We start from the raw sequence: 18,635 nt of genomic DNA on the forward strand, positions 1-18,635 counted from the left end.
ATTTTTTATCTTGATCTTCTCTCTACACTATTTTTTAATGAGCAAATATTTTATTAATATAAAAAAGCAAAATACAAAAGAAGGGTGGGAAGGCTCCTAACAAACAGAATAATGATATTTGAAAGTCTTTACACCACATATCATCTACGTGTCATAATTTAATTATTAAGATTCAAATTTTAAAATTTATTTTTTAAATTAAATTATGTCATGTGCGTAATGTCATAATTTGAAAGTCTTTACACCCATACCACCTACGTGTAGCAAAAATATTTTAAATAAAAGTATCTCTATATCCAAACCAAGCTAGTGCCAAAGGTGGGCAGCGTAGGTAACACATGCTGCCACATAGCCGATGCAAGGGCCACACTCACACATCTAATTTTTGACCCAAACGGTGAAGGGTAGGGCTAGACGGTGGGGTACTATCCCCGCCACCCTGCCCTATCCTGTCCGACCCCCGTTTGGACAGGGGGTTGATCCCCATCCTTCGGATGTGGACGACAGAGTAATTGGCCTGCATCCTGGCACCCCGTGGGAGGGGGCAAGATGGGGCTAGGCCCTCCCATTTTTACATTGCCCTGCCCCGCCCCACTTTACATATATATATATATAATATGTATGGATTTATAAAATATATATATATATACTTATAATAAAAAGATGTCCCTAAAAAGACGTTGTTTTAATAATTCCCTAAAACTCCCCCTTCCAGTCAAGACCCACTCGGCACCCTCTCTCACTCTCTGAATCTCTCTACCCTCTCTCTCACTCTTGCACCCTCACATTGTTGTCGTTGTCGTCGTAGTCACCGCATGCAGCTTTCTCCGTCTCTAAGCATCTCTCCCAGTTCTCTTACTTTCTATAAGTATCTTACCATCCCCAAGCATTTTTTTTTTATAGTTTTTCAATAGATTGGACTATGGAGGACGGGAATGATCAATGGATTTGAAGGATGAGATTGTATTTTGTGTGTTGTGGAGATTGGATTGTGATTTGTGTGTGTTGGATTGTGAATTTGTGTATGTAAATTTAGGGTTTCAATCTGAAACCCTAAATTTATGTTAGGGTTTCTAATTGAAACATATCCTAATATGATTTGATATTGAAACCCCAAATTGTATTGGGGTAAGTGTATAGATGTTACTACAAAAGACATAGTACATCCCAATTGTAGTTTTAAGTTTTTAACTTTGTTACATGTGTATATATTGTTCGTAATTCTAATTTTTTTTCATATTAATGTTTCAGGTTTTATAATCTCATAATCTCACTTGCCCACCATCCCCAAATTCCAATCTCAATACTCAAAGTCAATGTCAAATGATCTCATGAGTCATCTTTCTACAATTTTTTATTTCATTGAAACATTATTATTGATTTAAATTATTTTACAATTTGTAATATTTTTAGATTAATTTGTAATAAGTTTTGATTAATTTGTATTATTGTAATAGCTTAGGATTATTAGTTACAACTTAGAAGTTACTAACTTAATAGTTAGAACTTAGAATTTTATGTTTTAACAAGTTTTGTTTCATTTTATGTAATATGTATCATTTTTTTTTTTTTTAATTTAGGCAATTTAGAATGGTATCTAGGCCTAAAATGGCCCATAAATAGGTTATGGGTCCAGTGGGCCATTTGGGCCGGACGGGGGCAGAGGGATCAGGGTTCCAAATTTGCCCCTTGCACCTGGATGGAAGGCCCCGCCCACGAGGTACAAGGCCAAATTCCGTGGGGCAAATCGGCTGGATGTAGGGGCACTCCCACCTTGGGGGTGCGGGTAGCATCCCCAGTGAAGGATGATGAAAAGGTGAGCGAAAAGACCAAAGGAAGGGCGGATTGCCGTTGTAGAGTGGAAGAGTACCACGTCTGTAAACCTAGATTTTGAGCTTTCAGAAAAATGGAGGAGAAAGATAAGAATAAGATCTGAAAATGAACCGAACATTATCCAGTGGAGGCTGAAAATTACAAAGCCCAATAAACAAAGGTCACCGTTTTGAATAACGTTAAATCTTAATCTGTGTCTCTATTTTTCTCTGCCCTTTTTCTTATATATTTATATAACTGGATAAGCTTTCTCACAGCAATTAAAGCACCATCGTAGACGGGTCATACGAGCAAATTTTGATTAAGAAGCCTAGAAAAGGTATCACCATGATCTTCATATATGTGGCTCCTGTCAAACATTATTACATAACTCAATTTTTTTTTTCTTCGCGAGTAAGTTGGGTTGTGGAGACTCAATCCCTAGACATTCCTCATGAGAAAGACAAAATCTATCAGACCGTAAGGCCATATTGACACGAAGAAAATGGTAGACAGACAACCTTTTTCATAATCCGCCTATTCAAACGTGTGCATGATGGAACTTTTCTTGTATAATTTAATTTTCTTTCTAACCTATGTTATAAATACTAGACCTTTTCAGTCCTTCATTTGGAGAGTACCTAGGTTCTATAAATGATTGGTGTACAGACTGGCTTATTTCGTCGTGCTCATTTCTAACATTAAAGTCAATGTGCATCGATATATCTCGATTATATTAACTGAAATACAAGGAAATCTGTATGTGTTTAAAACAAGAAGGTAAAGAACCATGGGCTCAAATTATTAATTGTGAAAGCTTATGAATTACAATCGTCTCAAATGGCAGAGGTTAACTGTATCCTGCTCTACCACCAACAAAATCAACATCAATAAACAACAGAATTGAATATTCTCGCACCTTCAAAGCTCAACTTAATTGACAGAAAGAGAGAGCCAAACGAAATCGACGTACAATTAATGTAACTCTAATAACCATTAGGGAGTGATGTCTGAGGGTCGGTGGTGTAGAAGAAGGGCCCCACAGAGTATAAATTCATGTTCTTGTCTTCGAGAACGCGGTAAGACGAAAGAGGAGCACCACTCATGCCGTGGTTTACATCAATCGGAACTTTGCAAGTTTCCAGTGGAGAATGGTACTGGAATGCCTTGCATTCCTTAATCTTCCAATTATCTTTCAGAAACGCAGGAGATATTTTTGTAAGAAAGTAGCCCTTTGCATCGCATTCATCACTGAATATGGAGAAAGGAGCTGTCTCGTACCCATTCTCATCAACAGCTAGGCATGTTATCCTTACCATGGCTCCTGCAATATTCGATCACCAAATTAATTGGAGTGTATAAGTTGGAGCCTCATTTAAGTGGCCTTAATTATCACAAACAAATTTCATGAAAACAGCTATATATTGAGGTACGTAGAGATTACCTTTAAGTGGAATGTAATTGGAGCCTGATTTGCATAGGACAAGCCCTTGAATACCGATGAGTCCTGACGGGAGTAGGCCATTTAATATTCCTTCTAGGTTCGGTTTCTCATAATGATCTGGCTTTGTGGGTAGAGGTTGATCTTGTCCTTCCGGTTCTGGTTTCTCATATTCGGGTTTTGTGGGAAGTGGCTTATCGTTTCCCTCGGATTCTGGTTTCTCATAGTTTGGTTTTGTGGGAATAGGCTTATCATTTCCCTCGGAGTTTGGTTTCTTATAGTCTGGTTGCTCTGTGGGAAGAGGTTTATATTCGGGTTTTGGTTTCCCGTAGTCTGGTTTTGGAGCATATCCATAATCGGAAGCGGAGGCAATAACTAGCAGTGACAAAAGAAGGATCAAGGTTGAAGATAAGAAAGGTTTGGGAATCATTTCTATGTTATGTATGCAGAAAGAGAAGGGAGGGCAGTTGCAGCTAGCGATGAAGCCTAGGGGCTTCAATGCATGCATGGCGTTTTATAAGCATACATGGGCCGGGGGGGAGGCGAGTACTTACTACTTACGTACATGGTTGCACGATACAAATTAATAAAGTAATATTAATCTTTGATTGGCACAAGATGATTTCGAATCAATGCTTACCACAAAGTGGGATATTGTCCTCAACAACGTGCATGCATGATCGATCATATGACAGAATTAGTAGCAGATCATCATGACTTGGCCTATATATATCTGAATTATTTTCTAATTTTGTGAAATGATTAATATTTTGATATAAAATTGATCAGATGTTAACAAAAGTTTAGATGAAGAGCCGTGAATAATCACCAGACTGATCGATCTACTACTTTTTTTCAATCAAAGATCATGAAAAAGAGGAAGCGAGTCTAGATGATCTCCATGATCTGTGAACAGTCCAAATCGGCAATTGTACCATAATTGAGTGATCTACTCATGGCACGGCCATAAAGTAATTGGAAGTATCGAAGTTTTAGATAATTTGAATGTTACATAGAAAACTGCTTGGTTCCAGTGCCACTCGTTAAGCACAATTAAATCCTTTCGAATATTTGACAGAACATACAGCACCTAGCTTTAATCTAGTTTAGACTTTAGAGTAATGCTACGTACAGTCGTAGATCAGTACGCAAGCGCCATACAGTCGTTTTAAAAAAGTGAGAGATCCACCACTAAAAAATTAATTTATTTTCATGTAGATTTCATATTTATTCATTTTTTTTAAAGTAATTGCATGACACTTGCACACTCACAACTGCAACTATCATTTTCCTAATATTTAATGTATAAATATTATTTCTACATGATATCTATTTAATGATTTTAAGCAACTGAAATCGCTTGCTAATTCAAATTTGCGTACCTGTTTATATTCCCCACCAATTAGTGAATATCTTTAATAACATTCTTTTTTGCCAAAATTATATTTTGCAGTCCTCAACAACGTCATGATTCATCATTTGTCGGAATGAATATGAGTCGAGTTTGTAAATGATTTACCGATTGATTGCAGGAGGTCCCCATGATTCGGTCTGAGGATATAGAGAGGAGATGAGTGACAGGTTCTAGAGAATAGATGATGTCAAGTGAATCCTAAGGTCACTTAACAATTTTATTGGACCAATTTAAAAATCCAAAATGAGCCCAAACCATCCAACAAATATTTTTGGAATTGAAAACAAATTCTTGAGCTAGCCCTCAATGAATATGGGACCCGTAAATATTAAAAAGGCCTTAAATCTAATTATTGGACTTCAAAAATATTGATCCGTTAATATCATTTCAAAATCATTCACTAAACCTTAGGCCCGGTTTGAATTCGAGAATCACTCAATCTCATCTCATTTATTATTATAATTTTTTAAAATTTTCACACAAAATATAATAAACAATTCAATTTTTTCAAATATTAAAATAATAATAATATTAAAAAATAATATTTTAACAGTATTTTATTAACTTTCATCTCAATTTTTTTCATCTCATCTCATTATCCAATCCCCACGTTAATTGGCCTTCAAAAATCAACGTTATGGCTATCTCTCTCTCCAATAGGTGTTCCATGACGTTGGTACAAATAAAGAGATTGGAAGCGAACTATATATCAATAATGCATTTTGAGTAACAATGGTTGGAGCCCGCCTACGAGCCCTGGCGTTGGATTATCCAAATGCCAGTAAAATGTAAAATTTGACTCAATTTACTTAAAATTACATGCATTGGATTTCCAAATGCAAAAATATATTACTTTTACCTATGGTGTATCATACTCGGTAGTCATATATGCAAGACTACTGTACAAAGACCTAATCTTATTTTTATTCAATAAACCTCAATGCCGGATCCTTTTCCCTCGAAATTATGTTTCCCAAGGAACCAAATCGAACTTCCTTCTTCTCTCCTCTTCACCATTTTCGTTCCTACTCTCTCTATCCTCTTCATCATTTTCGTTCCATCCAATGTCCAAAAACCCCAAGAAGTATTTCACAAAATCCTCCCAATATTTTGCTCATCGTCCTAGGTGCATGTGTGGGTTTCTCCCCAATTTTCTTTGCTTCATTTCTGTTTTTGACATTTGAGATTGATTTTGAGAAATACATGTTGCATGATTGCTAACTCTATCATCTTCCATGCTTCAGAATCGACATCAACGATCCGAATCTATATCTCGGCAACCAGGTGAGTGGTTTCTTGACCTAGAGTTTTTCCCTGTCTTGCATATTTCAACCCAAAATGCTTGGGCTTTAGTTTGGGGTGCTACTGTTGATTTTTGGGTTGTGATTTGTGGTTTGTATTTTTGGTTTGTGGTGCGTGCATATCATGATTTGTGATTTTGGATGTTTGTTGCACAGTTGCTAACTCTCTCATTTTGGATTGGGTCGCGATTTGTGGCTAGTATTTTTGAAAGGGTATGCACCACATAGATGGGGCCAAATTGAATGAAAGATTCGAGAGATTATGAATGTGACCTCTAATGGAATATCTGAACCATTCACTTACGTGAAAATATTGCTACCATTTGAGAAATATTGAGAAATCACTTTACCTAAGAACATAGACATTATTTGTGATGGGTTTCTAACTTTCTACAACAACAATTTCTTATTCTTTTTGACAATTCGTGAGTTCTCACAAAAAGATAGTCTGTCTACCCAAGTCAAAGTGATAAAGAAGGGAAATCAAAACTAAAAGAAAAATAGATAGAGATTTAAGAAACCTTTCAAGATTTTGAACCACTTATTTTTATACGTTATAAATCTTTGAGGGACCAATTTTAGGGCCACTGTACAGGGAGACCCAGTCTCATATCATGTGCGTTATGTCCCCTGCATCATGCATGCACATTTTAGCTGAGACACAATCTCTTTTTCTTTTTATTTCCTTTTTTTCTTGTGTTTTGGGTCCCAATTCCCAACTTAGAGCAGTGTTTCAACTGTTACTGCCTCATTTAATGACTTGTTGAACACTCATTTCATTATGTGGTACCTCATTTGATTATGTCTCTTAATTATTTTGGTATTGTTTAAAATTAGTATGAAAGTTTTATGATCAACTTTAAATTATTTAAAGATGCAGCCTTCATTTGATGCGGATCCCTTTTTCACTACTCTTGTGAAGTGGTGGACAAGGGGAAGGCAACACTCCCTTAAATAACATACTTGATAATGTGGTTGTCTAACCATCACAAGCTGAAGGTGAACGAAAACCATCTACTAAAAAATCTCAACGAGGTGTGTCTTTCACCACAGATGAGGATAATCTCTTTGTTTTAGTTTGGCTAAATATTAGCATTGATCCAATTCAAGGGACTGACCAAGAATCCACACAAATGTAGAAAAGAATTTATGAATACTATCATGAGTATAAAAAATTAAACACTCCTAAACGTTCGATTGCGGCATTGACCAATTGATGGCAATAGATTCAAAAATGCATAAGCAAGTTTTGTGCTGTTGTAGCACAAGTAAAGTCTTTGCATCCAAGTGGTACCACAGAGGTCGACAAGGTATTAATTTTATTTTTCCTTTAGTTTTTTTTTATATGCTTGGACTTATTTACGTACTAACTTTATCATTTTGTTCATTTAAGATTGAGAAAGCAAAAATACTATACAAAGAAACTGAGAATACAACTTTTACCATGGAGCATCAAGGAGGAAACTACCGAGAAGACATCCAGCTAGTGCTAGCTTAATTTCAGATGGAGACGATATTTTGGATGACAACGCGTGGAGGTCATCTTTGAGAGACCTCTAGGCAAGAAGGCTAAGAAATAAAAGGAAAGAAAGAGGAAATCTAGAGATGCTGTAGATGCTGAATTTAACCATGCCTTAGCTCACATGAGTGCTGATAGAGATACATTCATGGTGGAGAGAATTTTACAGCAAAGTGGAGCGGGATAGTGATGAACATCTTGCACTTGAGAGAAAGAAGTTCAAAACTAAAATAATGAAATTAGATCTTGATGGGATGAAAGCAATGCAACAAGTTTATTTCCAACATCTTCAAGATTAAATATTTGAAGTTTTAATGAATAAGTCTGCAATCACATCACCATACGAGGACCCATACACACCTTTGGGAGGTATGTGAGTATTTGTCTAACCTATTTTGATATTGTAATTAATAATAGTATATGTTTAACGTATACTTTATCTGATTTTAGTGGCCGTCCAGCCACATGTGATGGAAATACATGTAGTTGGGTAGCAGCTTTGTGATTGGGCATTATCTTTATTTTTGGTGATGGATAGTGACATTAGTGATGGGTTGACTTATGGAGGTGTGTATATTTTTGTAATAAGCTAAAATGTATTGAACATTAGTGATGACTTGTGTTTTTCTCAATGGTATTTTGTTTAGGTAAAAAATATAATAGACAAGTGTTTTTTTAATGGTGCTGGATTAAATATTTAGAATGTATTTGCTGCACTTCATGACCCATCCACATTTTTATCCAAGTTTCATATTATATAACATTAATATTTCCATGTTGCTCTTAATTTAGAAAAAAAAATTGAAAAAAGAATTATTAGATTTATAATATTTTATTATTATTATGACTAATAGATAGATAATCTAATGTGAGAATAAGTTTTGAGTGGAATAGTCAAATATAAAATCATGTCATATTATGCAAATTTTATATTTGCATTTACATAATCCAATGCTAATACTCTAATAAGTATAAATAGAAGGTGCAACTTCCTTGTCTATATAATTGTGGGTAGTGATAGGGTTACTATCCTCTTATTACTCATTTATTATTTATAATATATTTAAATTTTTTTAATTTTTTATCATTTTCTTTTAAGTATTTTTTTAACATCTTTAATTATTAATAAAAAATAAAAATATATATAATTTTATTAATTTTCACTTTCTTAATTATTAAGTAAAATAAATAAAAATAATAATAAATAAATAGTAGGACTGTAGGAGGTAGAAGCTATCATTATCCTATAATTATTATCTCAACACGTCGAGCTCAGGAGATAATGTCATCGAATTTATGGAGTTAGCAAGACGCACGGGCACACCTATAAACAGTGTAATCAATGTTTATGTAAATAGTGATTACACGTTCTGACTTCTGTGCGTTCAATTTTTCTTTGTTAGGAAAAGTCAGCCGCAGACATCAAATTCTGAACTCACTGATAATACGATTACAATAATTTTTTTTTTAAATAATAGTTACAGCACAATCATTTTAAAAAAAAATAAATATAAATTTATATAAAAAAAAATTATTTTTAATAATAAATCTCGTTTTTTTAAAAATAATTGTACGATAATTATGTATTTTATAATTGCATATAGTATTATATATAATTATGTTTTAAATTAAATATATTTTTATAAAACTATATTACTTTTAAAGATTATTTATAAAATATTTTTATTTAAAACAGAATTACTTAAATAACTGTAAAAATTATTAAATATAGATAAATATATTTACAATCATGAATATAAATACCATACAATTTTTAAAAAAAAATAAATATAAGATCTACACAATAAAAAATTAATTAATTTTTTAATAATAAATTTTATTTTTTTTCAAAATAATTATTGGACGCTTTGCACAATATTAGATGTTGTGCCGGTTTTACCATTCATGATCAGATCGAGAAGACGAGTCCACTACTGCGTACGTGATCCGAATTCAGATCTAGAAGATCATCGTTACTCCGAGACATATTGTCGTCATTGGTGAGATCAGCAAAACTTAAATATTCTTGCAACATGCAATTAACGTTGGGAATTGTCGTTTTTCTCATGTCCTTCACACGCTTCCACCAATTACCAAGTAAAATAGACGACCAAAACATTATATATAATGATATACGTTGCTGTTGCTGTAGCTGTAGGTGTGAGTGGGTCAAGTGCCGACTGACTTCCTCTCTTGAAAGTCAATTAAAATGGATCCATAATGCCCACGAGTTGGATATTCGATGAGCTAATTGCTGCTTACCACTTTCTTATAATGATCACTGATCTTAGTAACTATCTCTTTATACTTAAAAGTCACTATAACGTGAATAGTAATGACCAGTGATATGAACAGTGATACGTATTTTACACTTTTCTTCTCTTCTTTCACCTTACGTCCCTCTGCATCTGCATCTGCATTCCTCGCTGCATCTGCATTTTCATAGCAAAATCACCATAAAAATACTACAAAATAAAAAAATCACAATATAAATTACGGTAGTGGAGGAAAAACTGGTCGTGTGTGAGAGAGAGAGATGCCATGAGAGAGTGATGGAGCATAGGTGGCAGATCGGAGCCATGAGTGGTTGGGATGGGTCGATGGTGGCCTGAGGATGCTGGAGAGAGTGGTCACACGACGTGGATGGCGGCGTACGGTGGTGGAGGTGGCCTAAGGGGAAGTGGGCGTCCGTGAGGGAAGGTGAACATGCATGGTGGCTCGGCTGGACGTGGGGATGGCTACAAGAGGTGGTCGGTGGCCAAAAGAGGTCACGGTGGTGGTGCGGTGGCCAGAGGAAGTGGAGCTCCACCGTGGGTGTGGAGAACCCGTACAAAAGAGAGGTAGACTTCGTGGGGGCAAACGACAGGGAGATGGAGGCCGAGGTCGCTGGAGGAGGATGGCCAATGGGAAGGGAGGCTATTGTGGAGGTGATGGCACCAGAGGATGACACACGACGGCGCAGCAACATCAAGCCCATTCGGGCTATGCACTGCAGAGAGAGAGGAAGAGAGAATGTGAGAGAGGGAGACCGGTGTAGAGGGGACTCGTCGGAGTAAGGTGGTGCTGGTGGAAGGGGCGGTGAGGCTCACCGACGCACGGCAGCGCCGGGTTGGGCAGTGGAGGAATTGGGCATGGGGGAGAGCTAAATACGACGTACGCTGAAGGATATGGAGGAGAGAGAAAGAGCCGGGGGGAAAAAGTGAGGGAGAAAGAGAGAGGGGCTAGGGTTTTATTATAAAACCCAACGTCTGGGGATCTACGCAACGATACGGATCTCAAATACTGATTTAAAATGCATAAACGTTAATTTAATTAAAAGTACTGAGAAGAAGGACCTCAAACACCGATTTAAAATGCATAAACGTTAATTTAATTAAAAGTACTGAGAGGAATTAAAATAGAATAGTATTTAAAATAATATTTCTTCATTATTAATAAAATGATAAATCTTACTTAACATATTTAAGAAAATAAAACCATTAAACTATCAAATTTAATTTATAAAATACTAATCTTTCATCATTAAATAAATGATGAAATTTTATTAAATATTTTTAAGAAATTAAAACTATATAAATAATTAGAGTTTTAACATAATTTAAGTATGATAATATTCTTAATTAACTAAATAAATAGCATATCATACATAAACTATCAAATTTAGTTTATAAAATATTAATTGTCCATCATTAAATAAATAATGAAATTTTACTAAATATTTTTAAGAAATTAAAACCATATAATTAATATTTTTAATTAACATACTACTTAGTATGATGAAAATAAGATGATAGTGTGATGCATTACATTACTCATATTATATGTCATTTCTTTCTTCCATTAACTTTGAAATTTGATTAAAAAATAGATATATATTAGGGATCCAAATTTTTTTGTTGGGGCCCAATCAGCCCATATACTAGATGATGTCCCTAAATCTTCTCACCGCATACAAATGCTCTTTACTAGACTTGCCAATATAATGCCAAGCCAATCGAATTAAAAGGGGCGGAGGAGAATATATGACTCATTATTTTTAAACTTTAACTGTCACAAGATGTGGAAAGAAAATGCAATCAAATTTGAAATTGAATTAATAAGAAACTTTAAGATTGACAACCTTTGATGCGATAATAAGGCCCGGTTTGGATATAAAAATCATTCTAACTTATCTTAATTTATTTCATGTAATCATTATAAATTTCTATATAAAATATAATAAATAATTTAACTTTTTTAAATCTCAAAATAATAATAATATTAAAAAATAATATTGTAATAATATTTTATTCAACTTTCATCTCATCTCAACTAACTATCCAAATCTCCTATAAATTCTTGTTAAAAAGAAATGTTTGGTTTATGAAAGAATTTTATTAAAATAAAATCATAAATTGATGTAACTTATAGTGGTATATATCGTCAAATTGCTAAATTATTTTTAACATAAAGTAGATTTAACATATCATATTTAACCATAATAATTTGTAAACTACAAGTTATAATATATTTTAGGGTTATGCTACTATGCCGCCCAGTTCTTACCGCTATGGTTGATCGCTTGTTCATTCTGTTTTTTTTTTTTTAAAAAAAATTTAAACATTTAAAAAAACAGACAAATTCACTAGTGATAGCATTTAAAATAAATAAAATGAATTAGGGGCAAACCTTGGGGGCGCACTATCATTTTCCTATATATGAGGAGGGGGAAGTGTAATTTGTTTGATAATTTTTATTTCAATATTTTTTTTACTAGAACAATGTTACTTTTTATTTTTGGAAAAATAAAATAAAATAAAAAGAAGACAGAAAAAAAAAAATGTGTAGCTTGATATGCTTGCCAGGTCAGGCCAGCCACGCAAGAAAGACCGAGATAGCGTAAAAGGAATAAACTGACCATCCAGTAGTATCCGAGGAAGGTTCCTAAATTTTGCCTACTAAAACAAACAGTGCTGTGCAAGATGACCCAACCAGCACTACAAAACCCCTTCTACTGTCTTCGTTTCTTCTCAACCTTTTCCTATCGAGACTCTTCCAACTCTTTTTGACATCATCTCCGTCTACAACAATCCTATCATTGTTGTCTCCAAAACCCTACATCAACCTCATAAAACCCCTACAACAATCTCACTCAGCACGCTCGAAACAAAGTAGTTAGGCTTTAAGAATGTGTGGCGGTGCTATTCTCGCTAATATCATCCCTCCTCGCCGACATGGCCAACGCAACAACATGGCTTCTGATCTCTGGCCCAATGTGAAGCTCAACACCTTCGAGTCGAAGCTGAGCCTATTCGTCCATGATGACTCAGCCCCTCTCAAACGACGCCAGGTCCCTTCAGGTACATACCCTTTACTTTACAGAGGGAGGATTGTTCATTTTATTCCTTTAAAAAAAAAAAAAAAGATGAAGAAGAAGAAAATGGTAGGTTCTGAATGTAAACTATATGCAAGCAGGTGGTGTGCATGAAGAAGAGAAGAAACCGGCGAAGAGGCAGAGGAAGAACCTCTACAGAGGGATTCGCCAACGCCCCTGGGGTAAATGGGCAGCCGAGATCCGCGATCCCAGGAAAGGGGTTCGTGTCTGGCTCGGCACCTTCAACACCGCCGAAGAAGCGGCCCGAGCCTACGACCGAGAGGCCCGGAAGATACGTGGAAAGAAAGCCAAAGTCAATTTCCCCAACGAAGACAAAGTCGATGGCTGCTACTTCACCACCGCTTCCCAAAATCACCACAACCCGCCCTTTCTGCAGAGCATCCCCAGTTTTCCTCGTCAACAGCCCCAGAATAACACTGATCTGAACAATAGCTATTCAAAAGGTTCGGACTTTGTGTTCGATTATGATCTGAACCAGATTGAAGGATTGGGTTATGATGGATTTGAGGCTATTGGAGAAGCGAACGCTGACCCAATCGTTGGTTCCGGGGATGAGAGTTTTGGGTCAGGGTCAGGGTCAGGGTCAGAGGAAGCTTATACATCAACCGCGTTGCTTTGCGCTAACGATCTGGAGGTGAAGGCTACAGAGGAAGAGAAAATGGTTGAAAAACCGGAGGAGGAAGAGAACGAGGTGCAGAAGCTGTCTGAGGAGCTAATGGCGTACGAGAACTTCATGAAGTTCTATCAGATACCGTACTATGACGGCCAGTCGGCACCACCAGCGCCCAATCAGGAAAGCGTCGTGGCTGATCTCTGGAGCTTCAATGACGAGGAGATCCTCTCTGCCTCTGAGACTTCTCTGGCTCTGTAACAGCGTCATTTGCAATTGAAGTGATGATAACTTTGCTTTTCCAAATATTTTTTAACGTACTGTAAATATGTTGGAATTTGTTGGTTTTGTTCATTGTTTCCTTTATTCAGTATCAGTTTCCAAGTTTTGCAGTCAAATAGGATACTGAGAACTTGATCTTGTCGTGAAATTGTCTTTTCTACTTGTCTAATAAAAATTGTGCTTTAATTTTAAGATTGCATTCATGGATTGATTCTGTATGATGATGCACCTTACTCCTTTGAATTAGGTGGAGATCGCACTTTCCACCATTTTTCTACAAAATGAAAAGAGGTAGCCAGATGCTACAAGAAATTAGAAAAGACCCAAAAAGAAAGAAAATAATATTCAAACGATAAACGTGCTTACTGCAAATGGGTTTATAAACAACATAAAGTTCATATATTTAGAACTAAGTTCACATATAATAGTCTGTTTTTTCCCTTTTTTTGCTTCATATTTCAAAACATGAACAATTGTTCTTGCTTATCTCAAGGAGTATTGACATTAGCCCACAGGTGATTCCCAACCGGATTGTAGACAAAGCAGATTATGTACAAGAGAGAGAGAGGGAGAGTTATGGATTCTATCAATCTCACACAATAAATATATTTTATAATTACGTCGAATTTTATGGGTATCAAATGCTGGTTGTAGATCACAACATTAATTAGAATATCACAACATTAATTAGAATGAAACACATGTATCTCTATCTATCCATCCAAACAGGAAACCACAACACAACCAATCTGAATCCGTTGGAAACTTGATTTGGATACCAAAGTGGGAGGGCCCCAGAGTTTTAAGTTGGCTTTACAATTCAACATGGGTGTGGGTGTCAAGCAAAAAGACAAAACAGGCAAAGATTTGGAAATTGCGTCTTAAAGTGGTTGGTGGAGTTGGGAGAATTGAATTCCTTCCAGCGGTAAGCGCTGCTGGTTTCAGAATCTCATTTTCCTCGGTGGGCGCCTACGGTTACAAAGTCTCATAAACTTGTACGATTCTTAGCCTTTTTTTTTTTTGTTTTTGGGGGTTGCCCTGTTGTCTTCATTGTACGATGTACTACCACCTATGCTTTGCCGCAAAATTGAATTCACAGTGGATGTACGTACTTCGTGGACCGATTCTTTCTTTTCCTTTTTTTTTATAATTTGAGACTTTTCGAATGTACCTACACAATTCAAAACATATTTTACAACATATGTTATAAAATAAAAATATTTTTATAAAATAATATTAATTTTATAAGATATTTTATAAAAATATTCATTATTTTAAAATATTGTTTGGTAAAACGTTATAAAAAATAATGTGTTTATCATTTTTCTTTTCGAATTTTAATTATATTAAGAGCTATTCTGTAAAAATTAACCTTACAATTATTTTATAACTTTGCATAAAATGTATAGTAATTTTATAATATTAAAATTTATTTTTAATGGACCGGCATGATTTTATTAATTATTTGAAAATGAGTTATAAAATAGTAATAGGTGTATAATTACTCTTATTATATTGTTAAGTTGACAGGTAGAGCACATCATCCACATCGATTAAATGGTAAGATTTGATTTGTATGAATTAAATTTTAAAATTTTTCTTCCAAATCAAATTATATCATATAAATACTTTTATTAAGTATATTATCTATACTAGCTTATAAATAGAATTTTTCTTATATTATTGAACCTTAAATAAATTATCTAAACTAAAACCGAAAATACCATTCTTCATTCTCAATTTAATCTTTAGCCACTCCCGACGTAATTTAAATAATTTATATTTAAATTGTTGATAAAAAGAAAGACTATTATATCTATATTGAAGTGTATTATTTATCAACTCTTGAATTTATATATACTTTTTTTTAAATGATTATCTAATTCTCGATAAACAATGGTACATCAATACAGTACGATGAAAAAAGAACTAAAATATATATAATATATGATACCGCGTCAGTTCAGAAAGACTTTAATTAGTCAAATCCTTGAATTGGAGCATTAGTAAAGACTTAGTAATTGTCAAGTCTAAAATTTGATTAAAATCTTAATTTTTAGTTATAGTATTACTTTTTGACTAGTTGAGTCTATATTAGACTAACTATCTTAAAGTAAAAATAATAATATTATATTATATATTTTAATATTATTTTACATTTTTTTTTTATATTTTACAAATACACTTTATATATTAATTAATAATTTATATTTTACTTAAAATTATTATTTTCTTAACCTATTTCTTATGCAATGTGCCTAAACTTGCAAGTGTAATCAAAAGGAAATCAAAAGACAAAAGGAATTGAGATAAAATTCTATTCTCATTCATGAAAAGGAATAAAAAATACAAATGCAAACCTACTAAAATTCAGACCTACTCAACCTATTTCCTTATGTAATGTATAGTGGGTTTGATTCAAAGAAGATCAACAGTGCTCACATATCTTCATTAGTATTTTTTGAATGAAATCGTTTCATTTAACAAGGCAGAGAAGATTCCAAGGAAATGTAAAATATATCTATGATATAAGGAAAAACGATTAATTAAAGTGCCATATATAATTCTGTAACCATTTTCCTTCTCAGTCAAAACAAAAAGACTCGATTCTGTAATATTTTCGTTTTCACTTAGTTTTTATGAACCAAGAGTCACAGAGTTGACAAATTCAGCAGCAAACTAGTTTTGCACCACGTTGCAGAGCATTGGATATCATCTCTACATCATAGCCTTGTAGTTTTGCATAATGTTGTGTATTAAGCACAATGTGCGGTTGGAAAGTTTTGCAACAAACATCGTGATCGGTAAATCCAAGCACAAAAACATCACAATGGTTAGTTAGAATGAATATGCACTAAGAATGAGAAAGACTGGATAGAGGCAGAAACTGCAAATTAGAAACAACCAAAATATCCCAACTACACGATTATCCAAACTGGGAATGTTCTCTACAATTAAAAGACAAATCAAGCAACTATATGCAGTAGCCATCACTTTCATCAACATCCTAAAAGCAATATATGAGTTCCAAACAGTCACCAAGGTGCCCAAACAATAACTAAAGCTGTCATAACATAAGAAATGCACCTGAAAATCTTTCCATAGTCCCCATTACATCAGCATCTAATGAAACTTATAGTTCAATAAACTAAGTGAAGAATCACTGCCACTACAGAGTATGTAGGGAAGGTGTCTTCCTAAGTTCACAAGGGCAATTAAAATTAATACAGAGTATGTAGGGAAGGTGTCTAACATAGACCTTTTGATCTAATCAATGAGAAAACATTAAACATCGCGAAATCTCAAACTAAAAATATCCAAATCAAAAACCAAAATACCCAAATTTCAAATCAGATTCCAGCACAAAAATACCCAAATCACAAACCAAAATATCAAAATCTCAAAACAAAATAGTGAAATCATTAAACACTATGCATGAGCATAGACAAATACCCAAATCATAAACCAAAATACCGAAATACTGAAATCTCAAATCAGTTACATGGAAATACCCAAATCGCGATTTTCAAGTTCAGTTTGTAGAGGAAATGATATGAACCCGTGGGAATGAATTCCCTTGAACCCACAATCAATTTGAAAACTCCCTAAGAAAGCCAAAAATCAAGTCAAGGATGGAGAATCTAGACCCGATGAGAACCCGTTTCAAGAACCTAGATTATATTAAAATCTAGACCCGTTGAAGAACCCGTCTCAAGAACCCAGATTACAAGGGAGGAACGCCACAAAGGTTGTGATTTACCTTTGATAAGTTCAAGAGTTCAATCAAGAACAAGAGGAGAAAACTCAACTCACAAATAAAATTCAATATTGTCTAACTCTCAAATGAAGCTACAAAGAGTTTTTAAAGTCAAACCTAATCAAAACCCTAGCCAAAATAATGCCCCTTTTACCCAAAATTACCCTTGATGAACAGTACCGGCTACAATACGCACGGCTACAGTAACCCCAACAGTAAATTGATGAAATCCTAGTTCCTAAAATGTAATTTTCTAAATAAGCCATTGGCCAAAATACAAGGCCTTCCCAAAAACATAGTTCAAAAGAAATAAGACATGTGAGCCAAGCATCTTCAAGCCCACTTATTCTAAACTAATAAAATAAATCATTTAACCAAATTAGAAGCCTCCAATAACAATAGGCCGTATCTTTAAGTCATGTCTTCCACAGCTTGAATAAAGTGGATCAAAACTGGTTCTTCTTCTTTCAGACCCATCTTTAGTGTTGGGCTCTTGCTGGCTTCATCCCAGGTGGATTGCACCAATCCTTGCATTGCTTCCTTGATCTTCTTGGCCCTTGATCTTGTAATTGGCCCATCTGGAACTTGCAAAGGATCTTTAAGAGTAGGCCCACCTTGGTTCCTATCATTCCCCCTCTCCTCAAAAGGATTCGACCTCGAATCTTCACCTACATCAAAAGGAGAAAGATCAGAAATATTGAAAGTTGCAGAAACTTTATACTCACCTGGAAGATCCACTTTATATGCATTGTCATTAATTTTCTCAAGAATTTGGTAAGGTCCATCTCCTCGAGGATGCAACTTAGTTCTTCTATGGGCTGGGAATCTTTCTTTGCGCATGTGAACCCAAACCCAATCTCCTGGTTCAAAGATGACACGCCTTCGTCCTTTATTGGCTTGGGAAGCAACCATTTCATTCTTTTGGGGAATTTGAAGCCGTACCCTCTGATGAAGTGACTTCACCAACTCCGCCTTCTTTTGTCCATCCAAACTACTCCTCCGGGATAGAGCATCAGCAACAATGTTCTCCTTACCTTGCTTGTAACGGATGACATAGGGAAAGGTCTCAATGTATTCCATCCATCTAGCATGCCTTTTATTCAACTTACCTTGACCCTTGAGATG

The 18,635-nt window shown here is 34.8% G+C and overlaps 2 protein-coding genes across 2 annotated transcripts; one reads left to right on the plus strand and one right to left on the minus strand.

Annotated features, from left to right (window-relative positions):
* Positions 1 to 2,798: 2,798 nt before the first annotated feature.
* On the minus strand, positions 2,799 to 3,683 carry LOC108994133 (proline-rich protein 3-like). Its single transcript, XM_018969225.2, has 2 exons — positions 3,257 to 3,683; positions 2,799 to 3,136 (listed from the first exon to the last, which is right to left on the minus strand). The coding sequence occupies exons 1-2, from the start codon at positions 3,681 to 3,683 to the stop codon at positions 2,799 to 2,801; spliced, it is 765 nt and encodes a 254-aa protein (XP_018824770.1).
* Positions 3,684 to 12,409: 8,726 nt separating this feature from the next.
* On the plus strand, positions 12,410 to 13,945 carry LOC108994146 (ethylene-responsive transcription factor 1-like). Its single transcript, XM_018969248.2, has 2 exons — positions 12,410 to 12,826; positions 12,942 to 13,945. Exons 1-2 carry the CDS (start codon positions 12,655 to 12,657, stop codon positions 13,730 to 13,732), a joined length of 963 nt encoding a protein of 320 aa, XP_018824793.1. The 5' UTR covers positions 12,410 to 12,654; the 3' UTR covers positions 13,733 to 13,945.
* Positions 13,946 to 18,635: the final 4,690 nt, after the last annotated feature.

Source organism: Juglans regia, chromosome 11 (genome assembly GCF_001411555.2).
Source record: "Juglans regia cultivar Chandler chromosome 11, Walnut 2.0, whole genome shotgun sequence".
NCBI classification, from domain to species: Eukaryota; Viridiplantae; Streptophyta; class Magnoliopsida; order Fagales; family Juglandaceae; genus Juglans; species Juglans regia.

Excerpts from the sequence above, each read along its gene's own strand:
- LOC108994146 (XM_018969248.2), top strand. The coding sequence starts at position 12,655 with ATGTGTGGCGGTGCTATTCTCGCTAATATCATCCCTCCTCGCCGACAT. Across the intron at positions 12,827-12,941 it reads ACGACGCCAGGTCCCTTCAG|GTGGTGTGCATGAAGAAGAG; the intron begins GTACATACCCTT and ends ATATGCAAGCAG.
- LOC108994133 (XM_018969225.2), bottom strand. The coding sequence starts at position 3,683 with ATGATTCCCAAACCTTTCTTATCTTCAACCTTGATCCTTCTTTTGTCA. Across the intron at positions 3,137-3,256 it reads CAATTACATTCCACTTAAAG|GAGCCATGGTAAGGATAACA; the intron begins GTAATCTCTACG and ends CGAATATTGCAG.